Source organism: Eumetopias jubatus, unplaced genomic scaffold (genome assembly GCF_037043125.1).
Source record: "Eumetopias jubatus isolate StellerSeaLion01/CBP00866 unplaced genomic scaffold, mEumJub1_p1.0 scaffold_4, whole genome shotgun sequence".
NCBI classification, from domain to species: Eukaryota; Metazoa; Chordata; class Mammalia; order Carnivora; family Otariidae; genus Eumetopias; species Eumetopias jubatus.
Genome location: NW_028274810.1, coordinates 90,255,724 through 90,272,108, shown reverse-complemented (window position 1 = coordinate 90,272,108; position 16,385 = coordinate 90,255,724). Strand labels below are relative to the sequence as shown.

Genomic DNA, 16,385 nt, shown 5'->3' with positions numbered 1-16,385 from the left:
GCCTTCCACGCCTTTGGAGTCTGGATTCAATTTAAAGTACTATGGGAAGCCGTTGGAAGGTTCTGGAATGACATGATCTGACTCAGATTATGTTAAAGATCCCTATAGCTTACTGTGTGGAGAACAGACTAGAAGGGGGTCCTGGGGACACAGACCCTTTAGAGGGCTCTCACGGGACACCAAGTGAGAAATGATAGTGGCATGGTGTAGGGGCTGGCCGCAGAGATGGTGAGAAGCCCACAGATTCAGACGGGGTTTTGAAACTCAGGGGACCAGAGAAGTGTGAAGGACAACTCCCAATGGATGGTGGTGCCTTTCCCTGGGGCCAGTGTGGGTTTGTGCCATGGAGGTACAGATGTGGTGCTTGCCAGGGGTGGAAAGGTATAGCCAGGAACAGACAAGAGGGTGTGCAGAGATAAAACGGAAATGGATGGACGGAGTTAGGAGGATGGCGGATCTAAGGATAGAAAGAAAAACAGGTTGATGGCAAGTGTCAGAGGAGACGGCTGTGCCGGGGGTAGGAGCAGTCTCGGTCCCCAGCCTCTCAGGCTTCCATCACGGAGGGACAGCCAGAATGCGGGATGGATTTCTGACAAGTCCACAGCCGGCTCTTCCCTAACACTTCGGAATCCTCTTGGTGCCTGCCATTGATTTCTTTAATGAAGGCTGCAGATCTTCCCAGGTAGGGAAGTTAGGCAGCGAGCTCTGCGGTCCTGTGTGGGCCCCGCCCCCACCATCTTTCCCCCTCCTCCTTTCCTTCTTTAGAAAGGGCTCTTTTTGGAGCGGGCTCTCCGTTTGGCCTTTCCCCCGCTCCACTGGGGATTTCCCAGCCTGCCCGGAGCCCGGAGCTAAAAACCACTTTGCTGGAAGGCTTCTGGATGCCGCTGACGAATGGTGTTGGCCAGACCCACGCTGGCTATTTCCATCGGCTCCAGCGTCCTGGGGGAGGTGGCCTCCCTTGGTAGCTGCCCAGAGCAGGTTCATTCTCCCTTTGGCTCCCCCAGCACTCCAGGAGGAGATTCATTTGTGGGGCCACCTATGCCAGATGGGCCCCTGTAGGCCTCATCGATTTGTGTTTATTCAACAGAAATTTCTACTTGGCAGAGCAGAGGGGAAAGAAGGCTGGGCGCAGTGGGGATGAGCTATGAAAATCCAGGCTTCATTGGTTGTTGTCCAGGGTACGTGGAGCAGTGTGGACGGTTGTCCAGTATGGACAAGGAGAGGTTTGTTCTGACACTCGCTCACTTTTGTATTCATTCATCCATTTCATGAACATCGGTGAAGGCTTACCCTGTCATGGTGTTGACAACGAGGGCGATAGCCAATATTTATTAAGTCCTTATGTGGAGACTATGCTAAAAGCCTTACCCATTTTTTCCCTATTGAATCTCCACACCCACTCTGTGTGGCATATGGTGATGTTATCCCACTTTAAAGATGAGAAGACCGAGGCTCATAGGACTTAAGAAATGCACCCCAGTGCTCACTGGCCGGTAGTCTCTGGGTAAGGATTCAAACTAAGGACTAGTGGATTTTTTTTTTAAGATTTTATTTATCTAAAAAAAAAAAAGATTTTATTTATCTATTTATTTATTTATTTAGAGAGCACGAGTGAGTGCAGGGGGGTGGAGAGGCAGAGGGAGAGGAAGAGAGAGAATCTCTAGCAGAGTCCACGCTGAGTGCAGAGCCCAATGTGGGGCTCGATCTCACAAACCTGAGATCTTGACCTGAGTTGAAATCAAGAGTCCGACGCTTCATCGACCGAGCCACCAGGTGCCCCAGGACTAGTGGATTTCATGCTAAATTTCTTTCCCTAACCCATCAATGCTTAGTCCTTATTCAGATACAGGTGCTTTAGCCACGGGGGAGGAGAGAAGGGCACTGATGTCTCTAGAGCAGTTCCTTTGTGCCAGACACTACTTGACCACAACAACCCTGAGAGGTTGGCGTTTATTGTTCCTTTTCTGAAGTAGAAAACAGGAGCCCAGGGGAGTGAAGGGTCTTTCCCAAGGTCACAATGCAAGTAAGGGGAAGAATCGGCATTTGAAATGACTTCTAATCCCCCGCTCTGTCCTGTTCCCTGCTTTAGAAAAGCGATCCACGAGGTTCGTTCCTCATTCTCCTGAGGCACCTATGCCACTGGCAGTTACCTCCCATCTCCATCCTATAATCAGGAACTTAAAACTTCCACCCTCTCTAAGTGGACACCCATCCACGCAGTCTGCCGACTCCATCCCCTTTTCAAACCCCAGCAGATTCCATGTTGGCTGGCGGCACCTAGAGGACAGTCTTGGTACTGCAACCTGCGTTCGTAGATTTTGTTTTTTGTTTTAATAGTCTACAATGTTCGTTCATTTGTTCCTGGCGGTAGTTAGTGAGCACCTACTGTGTGCTGAGTCTGCGGTCCCGGAGTTGAATGAGACAAGGTCTCTGCCTTCGGGAAGCCTATAGTCCTTAGAGAAAACACATGCATATCAGAACAACAGGTGGGAGAGGAGACAATGGACCTGAAACTTTTTCTGGGACGTCTGAGAAGTTTCCCCAGCAAAGGTGGTACTTGTACTAAGTCTTGATGAACAGGCAGATGGGAAAAGGGTATTTCAGATAGGGGAAACAACACTTGCCAAGGCTCGGAGTGTCCGGGGAAGGTAAGGTTGCCAAATAAAATATAGGACACCAGTTACATTTAAATTTTTTTAAATAATTTTTTAGTGTAATTGTGTTTTAAATATTACATGGGAAAAACTTATACAAAAAAATTATTCATTGTTTATCTGAAATTCAGATTTAACTGAGCATCCTGCATTTTTATTTGCTAAATCTGGCAGCCTTACCAAGAAAGGGAGGGGAGGCCTTTGGGTATAACTAGAGCCTGGAGGACACTGGGGATGTGGCAGGCAAGACTGGCAAAGGGTGAGTCATGAAGGGTCTGGAAAGCCAAGCGGAGGAGTACAGCCTTTACCCTGCGGGTATTGGGGCAGGTCTCTGTGTGCAGGTCTCTGTGCTTAGTACAGGGGAATAAAACACAGCCACTCCCCTCAGGAGTTTACGGTCAAGGTTGTGCGATCGGCCTGTGCCCAGGATGAGGGGACATAGCAGAAACCCCCTCCTATGGCATCCAGGCAAGTGCTCCAGGGCTCAGAGGAAGGGAGGCACATCTGGCTGAGAGGTAAAGCAGGCTTCCTAGTGGAGGAGGCAGATGAGCTGGCTCAAGAAAAGAGACTTCCTATGTACTGCTGCTCCCTGGGAGGTGTGAGGGGGTGGGAAGGAGGCACCCACAAGTCAGCCCCTTCTCTAGCCCCCCATATCCCAAGTTCTTTCTCACCTCCTTGCCTTCACACCTGGTGCTCCTTGCCAAACATGCCCTCCCTTTTTTTACCCGGGTGACTTCTGTTTGTTCTTCAAAATTCCATTGCATAACTCCACTCTGCAGAGAGCGTTGCCTGACTTCACCTGATGGCCCCACTCAGATGAGGTCACATGCCCACAGCACACTGTTTCAGCACTTTATTCATATTAATGCATTTATCCTCTAAACAACCCTCTGAAGTGGCTGTGACCATTATTATCCCCGTTTTACAGATGATGAAAAGGAGGCAAAGAGAGGTTAAGAAACTTGCCCAAGGTCACAAAGATAATAAGTAGAAGAGTCAGGACTTGAACCCAGGAAGTCGGGCTCCAATTTGTGATCTTAACCTCTAGGCTATGATGCCCGTAATGACATTGTACTCACCAAATTTGTTTCGAGGGAGTTTTCAAGGGCTCTATGCACCACACATGCACGTGACCGGCATGCACAATCAGGTGTGCATTTTTCTGCACAGAGGTTCATAGCTTTCATCAGCTTCTCAGAGGCGTTCTCGATCTTCCTCCAAGGGCTGAAGTCTCCACACTATTTGTGTTTCTGAACTGAGCTCTCTGAATCCAGCGCCCGTGCCTGAGTCCCTCAGAGTCCCCAGGGCCTAGTGCAAAGAGGGTGTTTGGGGACGGTTTGGGGGGGTAGCTGACCGCTGTCTGCACGAGCATCATATAAACTGGCAGATGCCTGCATCCAACTCAGCCACAGCTCTGTTGCCGCTGCAGCAGCTCAGCTTTGTCTTGTCCCGTACTCCTTGGGTCACCCTGGGCAGTCCTCAGGTCAGAATTGGCATTCTGCAGCTCTCAAAGGAGGGAACATTAGGTCCTGGGTACTCAAGCTTGGACATTAGAGGTTTTGAGTGCCAAAGCAGCCACAAGCTCAAACATGACCTTGAGCATCATTTTCCCCATCTGGGCCTTAATTCTTGCCTCATTCAAGTGTACTGTGGCTGAACAGGGGTCCTTCCACATAACCTATCAAGGCATGGGGCAGGGAGGAGGATGCAGAAGTGGGTAAGGTAGTCCCTCTTCCTGCTGTCTCCAAGAATTCACAGCCTAGACCTCAGGGTCTAGGCCACTCAGCATCTGTGCATTAATCAGCTATCACTGAGGATGATGCTGCAAAATAAACAGTCCCCAAAATACAATGGCTTCTAAGTGCCTATTTTCTTGCTCATTGGTTGGAGTCTGTGGGTCAACTGAGGTGGCCCTGTTTCAGCCTAGGAGTTCCGTCAAGATCTTCCCTACACGTTTCTCATTCTGGAACCAGCTGTTACCCAGGTTCAGCCCCATCATGGCCTAAGGCAGGAGCACAAGAGGCCAAGCCAACTCAACAAGCACATGTAAAGCCTCCACTTGCATCCTGTCCTCTAGAATGTTCCAAGGACCAAAGCAAGACACATGGATAAATTCGGCATCCACAAGGCAGAGAAATATACTCTGCCTTCTTTTGTGGGAAGTCACATGCAAAAAGTATGGGTGTGTAATTCTGTTACAGGGAGGGAGTGAAGAATTGGGAACCACAGATGTTTCTCTTAGTGGCCAAACCCACCCTAAGTGGCAGGAGTGGGCTCTGGGCCCACTGTGGGCGACCACCTTGCTAATGGTCTTCTCTGTTCCTCGGCAGGAGCTCAGTGAGTACAACGCCACGGCCCTAAAAAGCCCCACCAACACGGTCACTGTGCAGGGCCTCAAAGCCGGCGCCATCTATGTCTTCCAGGTGCGGGCACGCACCGTGGCGGGCTACGGGCGCTACAGCGGCAAGATGTACTTCCAGACCATGACAGAAGGTGAGCAGCATCCAGAGGGCAAGAGGAGGCCATTGGCTCCACAAACAGAATAAACTTAAAGGTCCCCGTTCCTTCAAAGTGCCTTTGTACAAATTAGAAAAGGCGCCCCCTCTTCTGGATGTCAACCCTCCCTGCTGGCCGGAAACAAGCCATCCACTGGTGTCCATGGCTGGACAGCACGTGGACTCCCCCATTGCCATCCTGTCAGCCAGGCAGCTTCCTCTCACGGGACTGTCAGGAGCTCAGCCCTAAGTTGCAGAGACAGTCTGAGCAAGTCACTTCCCTCCCCTGGCTCCAGTTGTTCTCATCTACAAAATGAAAGCATCATATTCAGTCTTTGAGAGCACATCTGTTTCACCCGTGCGCTATTCCAATGACTTGCAGTTGGATTGAGAATAATTCTGAAGTTCAGCAGGAAGAAGTGCTGGGATGGATTAGTGATGTCTGCCCTGGGAAGAGAAGGGGAAGCTGCAGCCCACGTGCTGCGTGGCTCCCAGTCCGGGACCCCATGGTCTCTAAGTACCTTCCTGCTCTAATAATCTCTGAGGACCAGCAGAGTTAAGAGCACGGGCTCTGACAGATGGAAATTACAGTGCTGACTCAGCCCTAACAGTGTGGCCCTGAGCAGCTCTGAGTCTCAGTTTTCTCATCTATAAATGAGGATGGTGACAACTATCTCATTAGCATCACCATCATTATCAAACTGGTGTAAAGATGGGGCTAAACATATAGAACCTAGCACTAGGTCTCACACGTAGTTAGTGCTCACCGAATAGTAGTTAAGGGCAGAGTTGTCATTGCTGTGAGTCTAGTGGCCCTTTCACCAAGCAGCCCAGCTCCAGGGTAGCTTGACTTATGACCAGACTCCAGCGTCCCCTCTTAGCATCTGCTTTAACCACTGCTCATGGGCCTTGGCCTTTGCCTAGCTGAACATCTCAGAGGCTCCTAGACCCATGAATTCTCGTCTTATCACAAACACCCTCCCTAATGAATCCACCATCTCTGCTGGAACGCTAACGGCACCCCCTCTGTAAAGCCCCACCTCCTTGTGGCCAGCATTTTCACCTCTCTAGGCCCTCTTGCATGTTGGATGGATGTCATTAACCTGGAGTGTGGGGGACTGTCCCAAGATCCTTTCTTTATTAACTCAGCAAATGTGCGCTGGTGCTAAGGACCCAGAACTTACCCGGTCCCCGACTTCCACAAGCTCTTGTCTGGTCGTGGAAGCAAATGAGAAGTAATAATAATAAAATTAAAAACAATGATGGTGTTGATGGCATTGAAAATGTGCTGAGTGGTTGCGAAGAGCCGGGCCAACGCTGAGTGCATTTTATGCATTATCTCATTTAAGCCCATACACAGATCTGGGTTCACATGCTGGCTTTGGCCACTTTCTAACTGTGTAACCCCAGGCTAGTCATGGCATCGCTAAACCTCAGTGTCCTCATCTGTACATGGGGTGATCTTGGGCACTGCATCACAGGAAGATTCTGAGAACCAAACACGATACATAACATACTTAGCACAATGACCAAAAAAATAAAACACTGAATAACAATAATAGTTCATATTTACTGAGTGGTTACTATCTTGCCACCTGTCCTTCTAAGTGCTTATACAACCAGCCTCTGAGATAGGGACTATTCTCCCCACTTTACAGATGAGGAAACTAAGCTGCAGAGAGGCAAGTCACTTCACCAGAGATCACAGACAGGAAGGCACTGCCAGGGCTCAAACCCAGGGAGTCTGACCTCCGAGTCTGTGCTTACAGCTGCCTCTCTGTATGTCAGCTTCTTACTATGATTGATTTTCATACCAACATTGAGGTATTATGCCCATTTTATAGATGAGAAACTAAGGGTCGGACAGTCCGCGGACTTGTCCAAGGTTACCTGTGAGTGTGTCCTGGCTTGTTCTCCATCTCGGCATGGGACAGGTGCTCTCCCAGAAGCAGGAACAGAGTCTGGGGATCCCAGGAGGCCTGGCAGGGTGGGGGGCGTCAGGACCCCCAGAGCCAGGCTGACAACACTGCACATGCTTTCTCCCCCAGCCGAGTACCAGACAAGCATCCAGGAGAAGCTGCCACTCATCATCGGCTCCTCGGCGGCCGGTCTAGTCTTCCTCATTGCTGTGGTTGTCATTGCCATTGTGTGCAACAGGTGGGTGGGTGTCCCCAGCCCCGTGCAGACCTGACTGTCCATCTATTCAACCATTCCTGAACAGTGTCTGTGAGCCGAAGAGATAGTCCCATCATTCCCAGGGCCAGGGAGAGGCCTGGGCAGGCCTGGATACTCTCCCACTTACTTGGCCACCATTAGCTCCAGTCCATCCCTTTGGGCTAGAGTTGCCTTGACAAGCCCACTGTTCATGGAGGTGGCGCATAGAGACACTAATACTTCAGCATGAAGGAATGCTCTTCTTCCTTAGATCAGACAGGGCCATAAGGTCAGATGGACAGAAGCCCTGGGATTTCTGGGGCCATGAGAGATGGCTTTGAGAAGGGCTTGGCTGGAGAGGGGATGGGGCAATGGTGGGCCTGGATTTGAGGTGGGAGAGGTGGGAAGGGATGGGGGGGAGGGTAGTGGCCAGGAAGGGTGAGGCTGCTGGGCCAGGGGAAGGCAGGGAGCCCTCTGGCAGGGGTGTGGTTTTGAGGGCCTGCCCTCCCTCTCCCTATCACCCACTGTGGCTCCCAGCTCCCCGGGGCTTCCAGGTGGCTCCAGCCCTTTGCTCTTGTTCCAGAAGACGGGGGTTTGAGCGTGCTGATTCGGAGTACACGGACAAGCTGCAGCACTACACCAGTGGCCACAGTATGTATACCCCAGCAGGGCCGGCACCCCTGGGCCCTTTGCTTGTCAGTTCCCCGGCCACCTCTCCAGCCTCCTTCCACTGCCTCCCGTCTTGCTGCAGCCAGACTCAACGTCAAGCTGTTCCCTGAACAGGCCAAGCTCACTGTCCCCTCTTGGCCTCTGCACCTGCTGTCCTCTCTGCCTGGAGCATCGTTCGCCTTCTCTTTACCCACGTAACTCTGCCTCTCCCTCAGCCGCAGTGTATACAAACCGCTCTGAGCAGCCTCCCCTGACTCCTGCCCCACCTTGGCTTTAGGGCCCCGTCTGTGCTTGCACAGCGCCCCCTTACCTGACTGCATCGTGATGGCCGTGTCCCTGTCTCCCCAGCATTATGGTGGGAGCACCCAGAGACGTGAAAGTGACTCTGACACTCACCTGTGCCCCCGAACACCAGCACGCTGCCCGGCACTTAGCCGACACTAGATTCCTATTTACACAATAAATCCATGAGTTGCATGAGATGCTGAGGTCCCCAGGCTTCGGCCCGGGAGGTGGCAGGCCCTGTCGCTCCTCCTTGGTGACCCCTCTGGTAGCCACTGCCCCCCACCCAGTGCCTCCACTTCCCCCACGGCCCCATCCCATCCCAGGCCAGGACTGGGGGCACAGGCGCTGCACACCCAGAGCAGACAGCCCCTCTCTAGGGGCCTGGCAGAGGCAAAAGCAGAGCATAGATTCCTCTCAATTTTACCCTGGCAGAACCAACATGGGGCGGGCTGGGGGGAGGGGGGCAGGGAGAACCTTCATCCTCTCTTCCACTCTCTCGGCAAAAGGGAATTCCAGATGGGACCGATGTAGCTTCTCAAACTGTACTCAGTGGGGTACCCTGGGGCTTCTGAGATGCCGCTGGGTAAGAGAGGCCATCGGCATAGCCCTTCACGTGTCACACAGTCTTTGTGACGTGCTGTGTATGCCAGGCACCTGCTTTAGCTAGCCGGGGATACGCAAGTAAGCAAACCACATATCCCCACCCTTGAGGAACTTAGATTCTGGTGAGAGGGCGGGGGAACAAAAGGAATACAGGTAGTAAATGAGAAAAGCACATGGCGTGCTAGAAGATGAAAGTGCTATGGCAAAAGGCAAAGTAGAACAGGGTGATGGGCTGAGAACTGCAAGGTCAATAGAACTGCCTATTCAGATAGGGCAGTTGGGGGTGGCCTCACTGAGAGTGTTTTAGTTGAGCAAAGACACGAACGAGCTGTGGGAGTGAGCTGCATGGACAGACCTGAGGGAAGAGCCTCCCAGGCAGGAGGAAGAGCCAGTGCAAAGGCCCTGAGGCTGGAGTGTGCCTGGCAGGTTTCAGGAACAGCCAGGAGGCTAGTGTGACTGGAGCAGAGTGGGGAGGCAGGAAGGGCAGGTATGAGGGGCCCCAGCCTGCAGGTCCTTGTCAGCCATGGCGGGGCCTCGGTTTTTATTCTGAGTGGAATGGGGGACCTCTAGAAGGTTCTGAACCAAAGACTGACACAGTCTGAGTTACAGTTTTGATAGGACTTCTCTGGCTGCTGTGTGGAGAATGGAGTGAAGGGGCTGCAGGACACCAGGCAGGACAGAAGCAGGGAGATCTGTGAGGTGGCTGTTGGAATCATCCAGAGAAGATTCTGGATTCTGACATGTTCTGAAAGTACTCGATTTGCTGCAGGATTGGATGTTGCGTGTGCAAGAAAGAACAGAGTCGAGGAGTTCTAGATATCAAGCCTCTGGGTTAACAGTCAATTTGAAGTAAATGTTCCTGAGCTTAAAAAATCATTTTAGACATAAATGTAAAAAATAATTAAACCATTAAAATTTCCAGAAGACAATTTAGCTAACTATTTCACTCACATTCTAAACCTAAAAGCAATGGAAGGCTCACAAGAAAAAGGCAGAACAATTTAACTACACCGAAATTAAAAATCACCCGTACATTAAAAGTAAAAGTCATAAATTACATCGCCCCCTCCTATTCCCCAAGTAATGAAATCATGGTTATAGTTGGAGCCAACTGTACTGAGGGTGTTCTGTGTGCCCAGAACTGTTTTAATGCTTTACGTGCGTTTGTTCATTTTATCCTTATAATTATCCTTGTAATATAATTGAGTACGAGGGAACTGAGGCTCAGAGAGGTCACACAGCAGCTCAGGGCCAGAGCTGAGGTCCACACTCCTCACCAAGCCGTGCTGTCCACATCCGACTAAGCTGGAACAAGGTGGGCTCACACGCTCTGTCACCTGGAGCCATGTGGGAGCATCACTATTGAACATGTGAGTCACTAACAAGGAAACAGGGGACAGCAGGGATTTATTTTTAAAACAGAGCCCAGGATTTGTTCATGGATCAACACATTCTAAAGCTCAAGCTCCTACTCCCTGCATCTAAGAAAGGGCCTTGGTTTTTTCAAAGCACTACCAGCCCTGTGGTCCCACACCCACCAGCAACCCTGTGTGGCCAGGACAGAGGAGGAAGCTGAGGCCTGGAGATGTGTGTGGCTGGCTTGAAGTCACCCTCACTGGCTCACATGTCCCGTCGTTCAGCAGGTGCTGAGTGAGGACCACGGTCTATGGTACCTGGGTGTGGCCCAGAGGGACCAACCTGGTTTCTCATCCCTGCTCCACTGCTGGGCAGCTCTGCGACCTCGGGGAAGTCATCGAGCCTCTCTGAACCTTGGCATCTTTACATGGGAAGTAGCCAGAATGATGCTTCTTTCACAGAATTGTGAGGATTAAATGAATTAATGGAGGGCGCCTGGGTGGCTCAGTTGGTTAAGCGACTGCCTTCGGCTCAGGTCATGATCCTGGAGTCCCAGGATCGAGTCCCGCATTGGGCTCCCTGCTCAGCGGGGAGTCTGCTTCTCCCTCTGACCTTCCCCCCTCTTGTGCTCTCTCTCTCTCTCTCTCTCTCAAATAAATAAATAAAATCTTGAAAAAAAATCTTAAAAAAATGAATTAATGGATATGAAAGTGCTTCCTAATAATATTTAATAATAGCCAACTCTTCTCTATAGCAGGTAACAATTATTCAGTGTTTTCTATTTGCCAACTACTATACTAAGCCCTTTAAAAAGATTCTCATTTGATCCTTGCAGTTAAGTACCTAGACCAGCACCTTGTAGGTGCTGTTTATGAGCTCCATTGTAGATATGGAAAAAAGTGAAGCACAGAGAGGTTAAGTAATTTGCCCAAGGGCACACAGCAGTATCAGTACTGTGGTTGATCCTCAATTCAAACTCATAAAGGAGCTTATTTATGATTATTAGTACTGGCAGATCCAGAATTCAAACCAGGTCTCTGAATGTATGGTTCCTCCTGCCTCCCTCATCCTGAATTTCCCCTTTGGGTTCAGGACAGCAGGTCGCGGCCCTGACAGTCATAAGTCACCCAAACAACAGCCCAGTATTTTCTGAAGACTCTGATTCCAGAGATCCTCATCCAGCTTCAGTGCAGCAAATACCCGTCCTGGGAGCCGGGCCTTGAGCAAGGCTCGGCCGCAAGGAGCTCCCCTTCCATTCCGGGATACAGGATGGGGAAGCATCCAGAAGAAAACAGTAGCCTGGCAGTTGAAAGTGTAGACTCACAGCCACATGACCTGGATTCAAACCCCACATCTGCCACTTATCAGCTCTGTCCATGTCCCCTTAGGCAGGTCATCTAACCTTTCTCATTCCAATGTCCTCATCCAAACAATGGGGATAATATTAGGTTGAGCCAAATGAAATTGCCCATTTTGTAGGTCAGAAACAGTCAACTACTAACAATTTCATAAGGCTCAGGCTAAAAATAGCATTTACCTGGTAGGGTTGTCAGGAGGGTTAATTGGATAGGTACCTGTAAAGTACCTAGACCAGGGCCCGCTACCTGGCAAATCCACACTGAATTGTGAGCGGATTGTGTTATTAATGATGAGATGAAACCAGAGGGTTATAGAAGCAGGGACAGCTCAGAGCCATACATTCAATAAGTGTTCATTAAGCATCTACTGAATACCACCTTCACATGTGTACTCCAGAGAAAACATTCTAGAGCAAGGGCTCGTAACTTGGGGTTCACAGACCCCGAGAGCTTCACAGGCCCGTGAACATTCCAAAATTATATGCCGAATCTGGGAGTGTGACACACAGGTGAATAATTTTCCAAGGAGCCGATTCATAGCTTCTGTCAGATTCTCAAAGGTATTCATGATCCCAAACAGGCAGAAAGAGAAAAAGAGGAAATTCCAGTAGGTAATGCTATTACTCTTTCAATAAGCATTTCGTGAGCACCCTCTGTGTGCCAGGGTCTGGGATTTAGCATGAACTAGACAGAGGTGGCCTCCATCCCCCTGAGGGAGAGAGTGGAAAGCAAGTCCTCACAGGCAGCAGTGTTCTGGAAAGGGGTGGCAGGAGGCTGTGGGCATGTGTATCTGGGAGACTTAATACAAGATGGGAGGGCCATATAAGTGGGTTCAGAGACAGGGCTTCAGAGCCTAAAGGGAAAGCATGGATCTCCCCTGGAAGGATCCAGGCAAGCTTCACAGAGGAGGTGGCATTTGATCTGGACACAAAAAGGAAGAGAAGGGTATTGCAGGTGGAGGTAACCCCACAAACAAAACACAGAGGCAAGAAATTATAAGGTGTGTCTGGGACCTTTGGGTAAATAATTCTTTTTGCTGACATACAGAGGGGCAGGGAGCTATAGTTGGGGCCCAACACGGAGAGCTTGGCATGCCAGGTGAAGGCACTTGCCTTAGTTCTGCAAGCAACAGAGAGCCCTCCTGGCCAAGGCTTGGGGATGACATCTGATCGGTTGGCAGTGCCCAAGTTAGCTTTGAGTTCCTGCTGCACTTCTCCTTAGCTCCCAGGGCTGACCTATCCCTATCCTCCCTCTGCAGCTGGCCTGACAGAAAGGATTTCCTTCAATCCTGTTGGAGGGAGGCTGAAAGTCAGTCACTAAGAACCACAGGGCAGGCACTGAGTTTGAGGGAGAAAAGGAGCATCTCCGAGGAACTGATGTCCCCGCTCTGAGAAGCACTGATTGGGAAAGGAGTCATGGCTGAACAGTCCAGGAGGAGGAGGCCTGGGCCAGATCTGGTTGGATTGCATGCAGGAGGCCATGAGCATGATGATTAAGAGTGTTGGCCCTAGGCTCAAGTCTGACAGACCTGGATGCAAGTCCTGGCTGTGCCATTTGCTAGCTGTGTGGCCATGGGCAGATGACTTAGGCTTTCCGAGCTGCAGTTCCTTCATGCATGAAATGAGAATAATGATTCCGTTCCTCCAAGAGTTGTTGCGTACAGATGAGATAATGCATATAAAGAGCCTGACCCAGTGTTGGGCACAAGGGTTCGGTCAGTGGTAGCTGCAGTCATTCTTCTTTTATCTCTGTCACCTGGATTCTTCTCAGCTCTATAGACATTGAGTGTATATTGCGTGCAGAGCGTTGTTCGAGCCCCACGTTGCAGGTGGAGATTACTTGAAAATAAAATCTTTTAAATAAATAAATAAAATGAAGGGCTAGACAAACACCCACACAAATAATCCAAAATAAAGCTAATGTATTAGAGCAGCAGTTGACAGACTTTTCTGTAAAGGACCACAGAGTAAATATTTTAGGTTCTGATGGCCCTACGATCTCTATTGTGTCTATTCAACTTAGTCGCTGGAGTGTGAAAGCATCCACAGGCAAAGAAATGCATGCAGCTGTGTTCTGATAAAACTTTATTTATGAAATGGTCAGTGGGCCAGTTTGTCAACCCATGTGTTAGAGGTTCCAACTTTAGATTCTTGGAATGTCTGAAATAGACACTGAGAGTGGTCAACTAACATGTCCAAGGTCACACAGCTGAGCAGGGTTGATGGCCCCACTCACCAGCCAGTCAAGCCTTACTATGGCCCAGGAATTCCAGCTCCCTACTCCTAGAGCTACTGCCTCCAAAGTCATGGCTCCTGGAGCAATGGGAGAATGTGGGCAAGTTGCTGGGGAAGCCAGAGGGAGACCTGGGCAGCAGAAGACCAGTTATATGGGAGGGAGAATGTGGGATGGATCATCCTTCCCTTCCTTCCAAGTGTTTTGCTGGCTCAGTGGTAGGGTCAGAATTAGGTGTTCGGCATCCAAGTTACATCCTTAATTTCTGCATCAAATAAAAAAGTACATCGAATCAAGAGTCAAATTAATAGGCCACATGTCCAGCCTCACACTGATCACCAGGAAATTTGAGATCTAGAAAGGTTTGAGACCTAGCTAGTGAGGGACCTGGGAAGTGTACCCAGAAACCATGGGTCCTCAGACCCTGGTGAGTGGGCAGCCCTCCAGGCTCTGGGGCCTGCCTGGGAGAGCTGAGACAGCCAGGAAGTTTCCTAAAAGGAGAGGATGCTTAAATTGGGCCTTAAAAGAAAGGGAGGTCTCCTTAGCAGACTCCCAAGAACATGGGCTATTGCCTGCTCTTTCTGTATTTTTGCTCCAAATCTCTCTCTTCCTTCTTGACTTCCTCTTCCTTTACTTTGCACCCCCTGATTCTCTAACACAAGAGTGACAAACCTATCTATCCTTTTATGCCCATACCCTTAACAGACATTGCTAATCAATCCTGACAGTCCTTTAGCTCCTTTAGGAAGACATTACTAATCAGTTAGAGTTGGAACAAGAGCTAGAGCCTATTTGTTCTCTCTGCTGAGCTCTCTGTTCTCCTCACCCTTCTACTCAGCTCAATGCCCATCTGCTCACTGAGGCCCAGAGAGGTCAAGTGACCTGCACAGGGTTGCCCGGTTCTTGTGGGGCCACAGGGAGTGTATTTCCCTCCACAGAGGGACTAGCTCTAGCCTTTCCATCTGTCCACATCTTGAGTCTGTGCATGTGACCAAGCCTGATCTTATCCCCCAGTGACCCCAGGCATGAAGATCTACATCGACCCTTTCACCTATGAGGACCCCAATGAGGCAGTGCGGGAGTTTGCCAAGGAAATTGACATCTCCTGTGTCAAAATTGAGCAGGTGATTGGAGCAGGTAGGTGGCTGGTGCTCTCCCAGGTACCATGGCCTCAGCCATGAGTGGGGAGTACTCTTGGGGCAGAGCATAGGATGTGGGGCAGGAACCTCAGAGGATCCTCCAAGACCTGAAGGTTCAGAATACCCAAGGTAGAAAAGTCCTCAAAGACATACAGTAAAATCACCTCATCGACATATGAGGAAACTGAGGCATGGGGCTGGGAAGGAGCTTGCATATCATGTCAGAGATTGAACTAGGTCTAGAACCCCATTCTCTGGACTCAGTCTAGTGCTTCATTCTCCATGTCCCCGGCCTCCCCTACAGCCTTATCCCATGCCCAGCCAAATACCATGGGACAGCTGTGAAATGTTTACTCTTACTCCTAGTGATGGCTAGGACCTTTCTGGGTCCCCACATTCTACAAAGGGGTTCTTTGTCTAAGACGATGAGTTGACCACTGGGGAGAAAAGGCTCCTTCAGGACCCAGGAGTGGAGGCTACAAGGAGTGGCAGATGGCACTTCCACCTGGCAAGTGACACCCTGCCTCTCTTGGTGTGTGTGTCCTAGGGGAGTTCGGCGAGGTATGCAGTGGCCACCTAAAACTACCAGGCAAGAGAGAGATCTTTGTAGCCATCAAGACACTCAAGTCAGGCTATACTGAGAAGCAGCGCCGGGACTTCCTAAGCGAGGCCTCCATCATGGGCCAGTTTGACCACCCCAACGTCATCCACCTGGAGGGTGTTGTCACCAAGAGCACGCCTGTGATGATCATCACTGAGTTCATGGAGAACGGCTCCCTGGACTCCTTCCTCCGGGTAGGAGAAGCCAAGAGTGCCAGGGGCCCATGGATGGGGAGGAAAAGGAGCGGTGGACATAGCTTCATGGCGTCAAAGCCTGATGGGGTCTTGGGAAAGATCTAAGTCAGGAATGGCTTGCATGCTGCCTCTTTCCATTCCCTTCCCCGTGGCAGGCATTGCTAATCAAGCCCAGAACTCTGTCCCACAAAATCAGGAAGCCATCTCAGAATCCTTTTCAATCTAGGAAACCACAACCGGTCAGTCAGAGTTGGCATACAACCTGAAATCTGTTACCATCTATGCTCTTAGCCAGCCTTCTCATTATGCACAAGAGAAAAGTGAGGCTCCAAGACAGGTAGAGTTTGCCCAGGCTTACCTAGAGGGTCAAAGTGACAGCCAGGACTAGAACCAGATCTCTTGAACCCTGGCCCAGGGTTTTCACCAGATTTTGGATTTCTCCAAAGCTCTGTGTGCTGGGGGTTGGAGTCCGGAGCACAAGGTCAAGAGAGGAAAGTTTCCGGACCCTCCCAGATCACAGTCAACCAGCTGGACAAAGAGCACAGAAGCATGCTGCTAGACTAGTTGTCATTTAACGAACATTTACTGAGCATCTGGTATGTGCCAGACACCTTCCATGCACCTTCTTATTTAATTCAGACAGCC

General features: G+C 50.3%; 1 protein-coding gene across 3 annotated transcripts in view; it reads left to right on the top strand.

Moving 5' to 3' along the window:
• The window catches only part of EPHB2 (EPH receptor B2), a 121,388-nt gene that overhangs the window by 99,597 nt on the left and 5,406 nt on the right, over window positions 1-16,385 (top strand). Inside the window, exons 6-10 of one of the 3 annotated variants that reach the window (XM_028090817.2) lie at window positions 4,985-5,147; window positions 7,198-7,306; window positions 7,890-7,954; window positions 14,821-14,943; window positions 15,493-15,740. In XM_028090817.2, coding sequence (XP_027946618.1) covers window positions 4,985-5,147; window positions 7,198-7,306; window positions 7,890-7,954; window positions 14,821-14,943; window positions 15,493-15,740 — 708 coding nt within the window. Of the gene's footprint in view, window positions 1-4,984; window positions 5,148-7,197; window positions 7,307-7,886; window positions 7,955-14,820; window positions 14,944-15,492; window positions 15,741-16,385 lie in introns of all 3 variants that reach the window. The other 2 variants (XM_028090815.2, XM_088023032.1) reach the window with 2 other exon arrangements.